The sequence below is a fragment of the Aspergillus niger genome, assembly GCF_000002855.4.
Source record: "Aspergillus niger supercontig An10".
Lineage (NCBI taxonomy): Eukaryota > Fungi > Ascomycota > Eurotiomycetes > Eurotiales > Aspergillaceae > Aspergillus > Aspergillus niger.
Window position 1 is genome coordinate 106,617 of NT_166537.1, and position 10,320 is coordinate 116,936.

General features: G+C 51.8%; 3 protein-coding genes across 3 annotated transcripts; all 3 read left to right on the forward strand.

Annotated features, from left to right (window-relative positions):
• Positions 1-1,511: 1,511 nt before the first annotated feature.
• On the forward strand, positions 1,512-2,753 carry An10g00440 (uncharacterized protein; the record flags this gene model as incomplete). Its single annotated transcript, XM_059749945.1, has 2 exons — positions 1,512-2,149; positions 2,219-2,753. The coding sequence occupies 2 exons, from the start codon at positions 1,512-1,514 to the stop codon at positions 2,751-2,753; spliced, it is 1,173 nt and encodes a 390-aa protein (XP_059599553.1).
• A 359-nt stretch (positions 2,754-3,112) lies between these two features.
• On the forward strand, positions 3,113-4,609 carry An10g00450 (hypothetical protein; the record flags this gene model as incomplete). The annotated part of the gene is made up of 1 exon (XM_059749946.1): positions 3,113-4,609. One exon carries the CDS (start codon positions 3,113-3,115, stop codon positions 4,607-4,609), a length of 1,497 nt encoding a protein of 498 aa, XP_059599554.1.
• Positions 4,610-5,624: 1,015 nt separating this feature from the next.
• Positions 5,625-8,033, forward strand: An10g00460 (uncharacterized protein; the record flags this gene model as incomplete). Its single annotated transcript, XM_059749947.1, has 5 exons — positions 5,625-6,178; positions 6,254-6,286; positions 6,335-7,767; positions 7,809-7,875; positions 7,949-8,033. 5 exons carry the CDS (start codon positions 5,625-5,627, stop codon positions 8,031-8,033), a joined length of 2,172 nt encoding a protein of 723 aa, XP_059599555.1.
• Positions 8,034-10,320: the final 2,287 nt, after the last annotated feature.

The following is a 10,320-nucleotide window of genomic DNA, read 5'->3' on the forward strand; positions in this document are numbered from 1 at the left end:
TGCATATTCGGCGTTATATTTTATTCCACTTCTCGAAAATGTTTTTTATGATACCTCACGATCCTTGAGCAAGCAAAGAAGCCAGCATGTGCATATTTTCCGGCGTCCAAATACCAGTCTCTCCTTGAAGCGCTGCATAAATGGGGTTGCAATTTATAATCGGTGTTGAAATGGTGTTTTTATGATGAAAGTGACATGTCTCTCTTTACCATTCTGTCTGTCCAAACTTTGAACCACAAACATACATATGTTTCCAGCGTTGTGCATATTAGACTTGTCACTGTGACTGGATGTATTTACAAAACCAACCAACTAGATTGAGCTCAACTAAACATGAATAATCGTATCGTATCGTACTCCTGGGTATTTATCAACACACAACACATACTAATAGCATCCCCACAACAACCTCACATCATATATATATATATCCCCATCACAATCATACACCCCCCTCACTCACCCCCACCACAATCCCCATCCCATCCCAGCCACAAGAAAGATCGATTATAGAGTAGCCCTCTCCTCCTCCGTCCAAAACCTGACCAAACTCTCCCACGCCGCCACATCCCCATCCCTCAACAACGCCGCGACATCAACATTAAGCGGCGAATCCGGCCTCGGATCCGTCAACAGCTGATGAATCGCACTCAACGTACTGCTCAACGTATACACCGGACTCCAATGCTCGGTAGTCAACAACGTCAAACAAATCTCTCCCGTTGTGAAGCTGATATTCGGATGGCTGATCTTCGTCTTGAAGGTGATTTTCGGCGGCGTGAGGGGGTAGGTTGGTGGGATTTGGATGGAGAGAGTCCATAGACCATCTATTTATTTCCCCCCGAGAGGCGGGGGGAAGAAGAAGTTAGTGGGGGCGAATGAATGGTATGTATGTATGTATGTGGGGAGGAAGGGGGGTGGTATACTCTCGTAAGGCGTCCCCGGGACACCCTTCAGCACTGCTTCCCAGTGGAGGAGGTCATCTTCGTCGACGGGGCCGAGGTGTAGAAGGGCTTCGTTGGGAGAGTTGGTGTAGTCTTTTAATTCGCGGAGGAGACGGTGGGTTGTTTGCGAGGAGGCCATATTTCTTTTTTTCTTTTTCCCTTTGGGAGGTAATAAGGTTGTGTGTGTTTGTGTGGAGATGGGGTATGTGGGAGGAGGGGTGAATTGATAGGAACAATTGTTGGATGAATATGAATGGAGATAGGATGCAAGCAGATAAGGCGGATGCGATGAGTCGCGGTGGCTGGTGGTGTGTGTCGCGCCGAGGCTCAATGAACTGCCGTGGGTCTCGGCCACTGGTTGATTGATTGATTGGTTTCCCGGTCGGTCTCGGCTCCCGAATTCCCCATGTGTAATCCGCCATCACTGAGTCGCCCCTTGTTGGAAAACCAAAGCCTAATTTCTTGTTGATCTGTGGGGGTTACACGGTTGCTACTGGTTTTTTTCATGTGAAGACTTTTCTAACTCGGCACGGAGTTCAATTTATTGAAGCTAGAGATAGTATCATCATGCGCACTTCTCGAGCTTCTAAAGAGACTGCGAAGGTTCTGCAGGCTTTGTCGCCTCCTGCTCGTCGACAAACTCGCAGTTCGGCTCAGGCTGCTAGTCTCCTTCAGGGCTTTGCTTTTGGGGGTGGTACTGCCCCGGATGCATCTATCAGTGATGATGATACTTCTTCGCTCTCGTCGGTGCCGACGGTTGATATCGAGGATATCGTAGAGCTGCCGGCCAAGCGTCGCAAGAGTGCTTTGAGCAGTTCTGTCACGAGGACGAGTGCGCGCTCTACTCGGAGGGCTGTCAAAGCAGAGACCCCTGTCAAAGAGGAAGCACCTGTCAAGGAAGAGCCGGTTGAGAAGCCGCAAAAGGCACGACGGATGCCCGCGCGCAAGATCAAAATCGAGAATGGTGGTTATTCCATGGAGCCGCCGTCTAACTGGGAGACTATGTATGACATGGTCAAGAAGATGCGAGAGGCAAATCCCACTGCACCCGTTGACACCATGGGCTGTGCCGAACTCTACTGGCGTGCATCCTCTCCGCGCGATCGCCGTTTCCAGACTCTCATCGCGCTAATGCTATCATCCCAGACCAAGGACACAGTCACGGCGGTGGCCATGCAGCGGTTGCACACGGAGCTTGGAGACCAGTCGACAACCATTGTGAAGAAGGAGCCCGAAGATTATGACTGGAAGCCCACGGACCAGGTCAAGGACAGCACTTTGAACCTGGAGAACATCCTAGCCGTCACCCCTGAGCGCCTGAACGAACTTATTGCCAAGGTGGGCTTCCACAACAACAAGACCAAGTATATCAAGGCCGCGGCCATCATCCTCCGCGATCAATATGACTCCGATATCCCGTCGACTGCTCCTGAACTGATGAAGCTCCCGGGCGTCGGTCCGAAGATGGCGTTTCTCTGTATGAGCGCGGCGTGGGGCAAGCACGAAGGCATTGGCGTTGATGTTCACGTTCACCGGATTACCAACCTCTGGGGCTGGCACAAGACGAAGAATCCCGAGGAAACTCGCATGGCGCTGGAGTCGTGGCTACCAAAAGACAAGTGGCACGAGATCAACAAACTCTTGGTCGGCTTAGGACAGACGGTCTGCTTACCTGTAGCCCGGAGATGCGGAGAATGCGATCTTGCAGGAACGAAGCTCTGTAAGAGCGAAATCAAGGGTCTGGTAACACTGAAGCGAGACGCTGCTGTGAAGCAGGAGGAGCCGAAGGTGAAGGTCGAGCAGGAGTAGATGTTGAACCCACTCAGTCATGGGATTGAATGCCCCAGGCCAACCTTCAGTCACTTTCAGTGTTTTGTTTCGATTGATTGCGGGGGAAACACAACCGCTCTGTTTTGCCAGTCCAGCTTTCTTCCTCTGTTGACTGTGTCTTCTGCTCTCGTTGATCAGACATTTCTCCCGTCAATGCATCAAGTTGTATCTCATGTTGGTCTTCGATAGAGTTGTCGATACATTCAACGCTCCGCTAAACAGCTAACTCGGCCTCCGAGTCAAGCTCACATTCGTGCTGTCACGCGTATGTTCCATCCGTCAGAGTGAACTGTCCGACACTGGCACTTGCTAACTATATCTCATGGCGTGCAGGTTGTATGCAAATTAGTGTCATCGAGGACGACAGTTGGGTTTCCGCTTTCGACACTCCGTCCAATTGGCCATACCCCCATCTGGCAATTTCTGAAGGTCTGGTCCTCAAATTTGTCAAGATGGAGGTCTCAAGGAGGGGCCCCACCTTGTTCGATATGCCAGAAAATATCAAAAATAGAATCATGGAGTTCGCTGGCCTGCGTCGCTATTGTATTATCGACTTTTCCCTGGAGCAAACTCGCACCAAGCGAGACCCGCCTCTGTGTCCGAAAACTGAATTGCGAGCGCATCGCGGCCCCTGGCTTCCGCTTAGCCGCTGCTACCATCCAAAGCTGCCGACAGAGGTGTTCTTATCGTGTCGCACCTTGCGCCGGGAGGCCGGTGTCTATTTCTTCTCCCAAAACCGCTTCAGCACGTTTCTTCGCGGCCGGGGGGACTTTGTGCTCTTCGAAAGGTCGATGAAATGGGGCTTGGACTATATTCGGTACTTGCATGTGGATCTTGGCCATAAGGACAACCGATCGCTCAAGCTAGCTTCTGGTGCCCATCAATCCTTGTTGAAATACTGGGAGGAGTTCTGCAAGCTCGCGGCAAGGGAGATGCCGAATCTCAGATACTTCAGCCTCAAATGCAAGGCCCGTGAGCAGGAAGTGGTTTTTCGTGTGATGCGTGACATGGATCCGTTTCCTACCCTGTTTAAGTGTGCCTTTCATTTCAGCAGTAGTCAGGATAAGATCTGTAGTTTCCTGCCTGTGATGAAGCGCACGGCGCGCCGCCTGACGGACAATCTTCATGTTCCACCATTTCCGTTCATGTACCTACCTAAGGAACTTCAGCTGATGGCGCTCGAGGAACTGCTCGTCAATCGTTCCGATCCATGCATGACCGATCCTGCTCGGGGCGTTATCGTCTTGGATTACCGCGACCGTCTGCGATTCAAGACTTGCTGTGGCACCTGCTCGCCGGTTGGAGGCATGTGCTTCTGTGATAGCACTGAGACGGTATACTCGACGAGCTGCACCTGCTTCGCGTCGCCCCTGCGCTATTTCCTGGTTAATCGGGAGTTTCATGAGCTCGCCCGTCAGGTCTTCTGGGGTCGCAACAAGTTTCTGTTCGTGGAGGAGGAACCGACCTACACCATGGGCTTCCTGAATGGCATTCCCACGGCGTCAACGCTGCTGGTGCAGAACTTGACGTTTCACTTTCCCCTGTGCTATAGGAGCGCACCGCTGACGGGAACCCGCTCTATGGATTCCAGCCTGCGATACTGGGCAGTTCTGCGCCGTTTCATTCGGGAACACTTTGATCTTGCGCGCCTGAACCTGACGATCATCGACCAGGGCCGGGCCACGGCGATGTACTCGATGGATAACCGCAAGAGATATCTGCGCCGGCTGCTTATGTCGTTTGCCGACTTGAGAGGCGTGCGAGGTTACCGGGTGCATTTACGAGATGACCGCGGGTTCGAGAGACAGGCCGTGATGGCTGTCATGGGGCGATAGTTGCTGATGCTGATGTAGATAGAAACCTGTTGTTTCCTTAGTCTTTTCTTTCTTATGTTGTCCTTTGATGGAACACAAACACTCATCTCCATGGTCGTGATGCTTGATGCAGATAGCGATGTTGATGCACATAGATGCATGTTGTGTTGTTTTTCTTTTTCTTTTCTATCTTTTCTTCTTCTCTTGTCTTTTCTTTGACAGAACACGGAACACTTACCTCTCATGGTTGTTGACTCGGCCTGACGTATGGACCGTCGACTCTGCCTTCATCATGATGATGATTCAAGATCAGCCTGAGCAAGCCTGAGTGTTGACGTGTCTGCCTATCACATATGCATGATATCCAGCATCCAGCGACGTGACCTAGTTAACATCAGCGATTAATTAGCAGAAATAGTATGCAAATAGATAATACTCTCTGTCTCTCATCACACTTGAGTAGTAGACACCAGAAGAAAGGATGCACGTGTAATGAACAGTAAACACCAGAAGACGACGCACCCAACCCATCCTCCAAGCTAGCAAGGTCAGTAGTAAAGTCAGTGAAGAGAAGGAAAGGGATCCCGCCGTGTTGTTCAACTGAAGATATACCTCGCTCACCTAATCGACACAACAAACGGGGGGCATTGCAGATTAACTGCGTGCATACGATGATGCAGGAATGCATCGTATTTTCACCCTCCTTCACCAGTGCTCCAGATACGATCATGCTCATGAACCAGTAGTAGTAGTAGTAGTAGCTTAGTAGGGTTCATTATCACGCAGTGGACCTTCTCGCTCTCTCTCACTGACAAGGATGCTTTTTATAGATATGACTAAGCACAGCACACAGCAAACCCTCCCCACCATGAAGTCACCCACCCCCTCACGAGAGAATATTTTCCCCGCGGGCATCACATAACATACATTATTTACTACTACGTACTACTTTTATTGTATACTCTCCAATTCTACACCTACACATACACATACACACCCAATTCCCCCTCCCCTACATACCCCATACACACACAAAATGCCCCCCTCCATAAACCCCACCTCCTTCGCAACCACCCAACTCACCCTCCTGCAAGCCGAACAAACCGCCGAAATAACAAGCAGTACTCTCTTCACCAGCAGCGCCATCACCACCGCATCCCCATCTACCCGTCGCACGTTACAAGCAACAGGACACGCCCTGACGGGTATTGTCCTCTCGCAGTGTAGAACGGGATTAGGCGGTCGGGTGGTCGGGGAGTTTGTACCTGATGCGGCTGTTACTTCTACTTCTAGTTCCAAGTCTGGGGGAAATGGGAGCAGCGGTGATGGGAAGTTGAGGTTAGGTGCGCATGGGGTTAGGGTTGGGGATGTGGTTAAGGTTGTTGAGATTAGTTCGGGGGGTTCGGGAGGTGGTGGAGGGAAGAAGGGGAAAGAAGGGAAGGAGAAGGATGGAAAGGGGGGTGGAGTAGAGGGGGTTGTTACGAGGGTCGGGGAGAGTGCGGTTTGGGTTGCGTTTGGGGGGAAGGATGGTGGTAAAGGGAAGGATGCTGAGGACGGGGTGGAGGAGTTGTGGGGGAGGAAGGTTTGGATGTGAGTTTTTTTGTTCCAATTCTTCTTTTTGGTTATGTAGGGTTGGTGGTGTTTGATGATATTGACTATGTATAGGATCAAACTTGCCAATGATGTCACGTATAGACGGTATGTCTCTATTTCCGTTATTTCGACAAAGTATGCTGATGTATCTAGTATGAATCAGACCATGGAGAAAATGGTCAAAATGGCCGAGTCCGAACATACGCATTTCATGCGTGTTGCCTTCGGTCATACCTCGCCTATGCTGCCCGACTACGATTCTATAGGGGCTCTAGAGTTTACGGATCCTACGTTGAACGACTCCCAGAAGGAGGCCATTCGGTTTGCCCTGGCAGCACGTGAAATTGCCCTCATTCACGGCCCGCCCGGTACAGGCAAAACGCACACGCTGATCGAGTTGATCGTGCAGATGGTGCAGCGCAAGCAGCGGGTGCTGGTCTGCGGCCCGTCGAACATCTCCGTGGACAACATTGTGGAGAGACTGGCGCCGAAGAAGGTCCCCGTGGTGCGCATCGGACATCCGGCGCGATTGCTACCGTCAGTCCTGGATCATTCACTGGAAGTGCTCACGCACACGTCGGAGGCGGCGGCGATTGTTCGCGACGTCCGCAAGGAGATCGATCAGAAGCAGGCGAGTATCCGGAAGACCCGAGCCGCACGGGAGCGACGGGCCATCTACGATGATCTGCGAGAACTGCGGCGCGAGTTCCGCGAGCGCGAGAACAAATGCGTAGAGAATCTGGTCCGTGAGAGCAGTGTGGTGCTGGCGACGCTGCATGGAGCGGGCGGTCATCAGCTAAAGAACCAAAAGTTCGATGTGGTCATCATCGATGAGGCGAGTCAGGCACTAGAGGCGCAGTGCTGGATCCCGCTGTTGTCGGCATCCAAGGTGGTCCTTGCTGGTGATCATTTGCAGCTGCCGCCGACCGTGAAGTCGACTAAAGAGAATGCGAAAAAAGCGGCCAAAGAGAAGGAGGATAAGAAAGAAAACGGAGAGTTGCTGGAGAATGTGTCGTTGGAGACGACCCTGTTCGATCGACTGCTATCCATGCACGGGCCTGGAATCAAACGGATGCTCACGACGCAGTACCGGATGCACGAAAAGATTATGCAATTTCCGTCGGACGAGTTGTATGACTCGAAATTAATGGCTGCAGACTCTGTCAAGGATCGACTGCTGAAGGACCTACCCTACGAAGTCGAGGAGACCGATGACACCAAGGAGCCGCTGGTGTTCTGGGATACGCAAGGTGGTGACTTCCCCGAAAAGACCGAGGATGCGGATCTGGGCAAGAAAGCCCACCTGGGCGAAAGTAAGAGCAATGACATGGAGGCGCTGGTAGTGAGCAGGCACGTCGATGCTCTGGTGGACGCAGGGATACACCCCGAAGACATTGCGGTGATTACGCCGTACAACGGTCAGCTGGCCGTACTGTCGCAGATGCTGCGGGAGAAATACCCTAGCATTGAGCTGGGCAGCGTCGACGGGTTCCAAGGGCGGGAGAAGGAAGCGGTGGTGGTGAGTCTGGTGCGCAGCAATAGCGAGCACGAAGTGGGATTCTTGGGGGAACGGCGTCGTCTCAACGGTAAGATCCCTGCCAAGTGGCGAGCCTGCATGGACTGACAGCATTAGTGGCCATGACGCGGCCGAAACGGCATCTGTGCATCTGCGGTGATTCGGAGACGATTAGCAAGTGAGTGCCCCTCTATCGTGGTCAGCATTTACTTTGTAGGCAAATAGTTGACGTCGACTTTTTTTCTCCACAGGGGCAGTGGCTTCCTTAAGCGATGGATGGCATTCCTGGAGGAACATGCCGATTTGCGGTATCCGGATGCCGGCGATCTGTTGTGATCACGTTTAATCTAGCTACCGTGTATTTTTGGGACGTTGCTTGGGCCATGAGTGTCACCGATGGGAGGTCCTGCAATCAGATGCAGTGCAGCGTTGTGCAACGTCTGCACCAGACGGTCCCTTGCAGCCGAACAACAAACCGCGAATAGAAAACAAACAGACTCAACCGAGCACAGGCGCAAGGGATAGAATTGAAGGAGGCGATTCAGACACGCGATGAAAGGATTGCCCAGAGAGGACAAAATGACATGGGCGCATTCCCCTGTCACGTCAACCATCCACATTCCATAGCTAGAAATCTAGATTATTATCCATGTGGCTGCTCGATGGAATTCCGAGAGCCCCTCCATTGGAGACGCCAACGAAGAGGGGAAAGGAAGATCGTGCGTCATGGCGTTGTGAAGTATGCAGGATCTAGAATCCCACGAGCGGGACAGTCAGCCTTGCTTCTGTCTACAGCATAGATAGATAGACAGTGATTTGATTTGATTAATGAATGAATGAGGATTGATTGTGCCCGACCGAGGCGAGTGAGAGGGGAGGGCCCGTCAGCGAGCGAACGGTTCCGAGCGTCTGATGGGCCAACTTAATCGGTTCTGGACGGGAGCGGAGGGGGGAGGCCACTTGGTGTGTTTCAGCGCGGAGGATTGCCATCGTGGTCCAATGATGGGAAGGAATCAAGAGGAGTTGAATGAGTCGCGAGGGGATCCAAGCAATGAGTGAGTGGAGGAGGAGGAGGGAGTTGGAAATGGGGCCGAAGGAGTGAGGGAGGAGTAGAGACCGTCAGTGTGTGTGCATGGATGGTGATGAGTTGGCGCGGCAGAGAAGAGAAAAAGTGAAATTAACTCTGCATACTAACTAAGTATTCTGCAGGAGTAGTAGGGAAATACCCGGTTGAAGATGGAATTTACCACTTTTGTGGATGGCATTATACTGGGATGATCCAGCCAGCAAAGTCGAATAAGAATTATTTATGAATGAAGACAAAAAGAATAGTGAATGGTATGAATAATGGTATCTTCCTCAGCCATGAATCATCCATCACCATTAGTTAGTTAATGGTGATAACTAAAAATACTCCCCCTGACACGCGCCGCGAGTGTTTCGAAACTCCGCTTCTCCATCGTCAGAGGCTCCACTTGGAATGGCTTCTCTTTCTCTCGTTCTTCGTCTCTGCCTGCTGGTCTCTGCTGCTGCTGCTGCTGCTTTTCCCCCGGTCTTCTTTTCCACTTCTCTTGCAGCTTCCTTCCATTCCTTCGTCTAATGCCACTTGATTGATTGCTGGTTGGGGTCCAACTCTATACTTCTTTGGTGATTCTTCCGACATTGCCAGGGCGAAGTGTCCATTCCTTCTCTGCCCCTTCTTCACCTCTTCCTCTCTTTCTTTGTCTTCTTCTTCCTCTTCACACTCCCACACACACACACACTCTCTCTCTCTCTTTCTCTCCATCGCCAATCCCGGGATATTCTTCCTAGGTTCTCCTGGTTGGTGTTTGATAAGCTTGACGATTTCCCGTATTCTGCTCCATCCTCGCCGATCCTGCCCGCTCTTCTGAGACTGTTTTCCTGCTGCTCGTGTCGGGGACTAGTGAATTTTGGTCTCCAGTGCCCCCAAACTCTTGGGTTTCCTCCCCCCATTCATGGCTCTGTAGTTCCTCCCCGACTATCTACTCGACTATTATTTACTCCCTGCTATTATTACTCCAACCTATCCCAATCCTCCGGTCCATCCCATCACACCACCTCCTCCTTCTCCTCCCACTTTCTACTTACCCTCTCTCTCTCTCTCTCTCTCCCTCCTGCTGACTCCCTTGGCTTCTTCCTTCCGACACTTTATTTTATTTTCTTCTTCCAGCCTACCGATCATGATCTGAGCCCTTTTGCCAAGGTCAGCTTCCCCCTCTGACATCCTTCAAAAGTGGATTCTTTGCTGATGCTGGTGCCCGCAGCCTCACTCCTTAAGATTTCCCCCTCCCCTCCTCCGCTTTTCAGCTGGTGGCTCTGCGCCTTGGCGTATATCCAATCGTTCCTTGTCCCTGTCTTCGTATCTGTCCTTACCGATCGCTTCGACCTCCTTTCCTCCCTTGCGCCCTTGTATGCCATTGGACAGGTCTGCAGCGTGCATGTTTCATGTGTTGTCGTTCCCTCTAAAGCCCGAATCCCGACATGTCTGCTGCCAGTACAAGTACCACGCGAAGTGACTCCGCCCAGAGTCGCATAGCCGGCCCTCCCACTTCAGACCCTGCAGCTGCAGACGCTTGCTTTGATACTGCATTACCGCCCATGA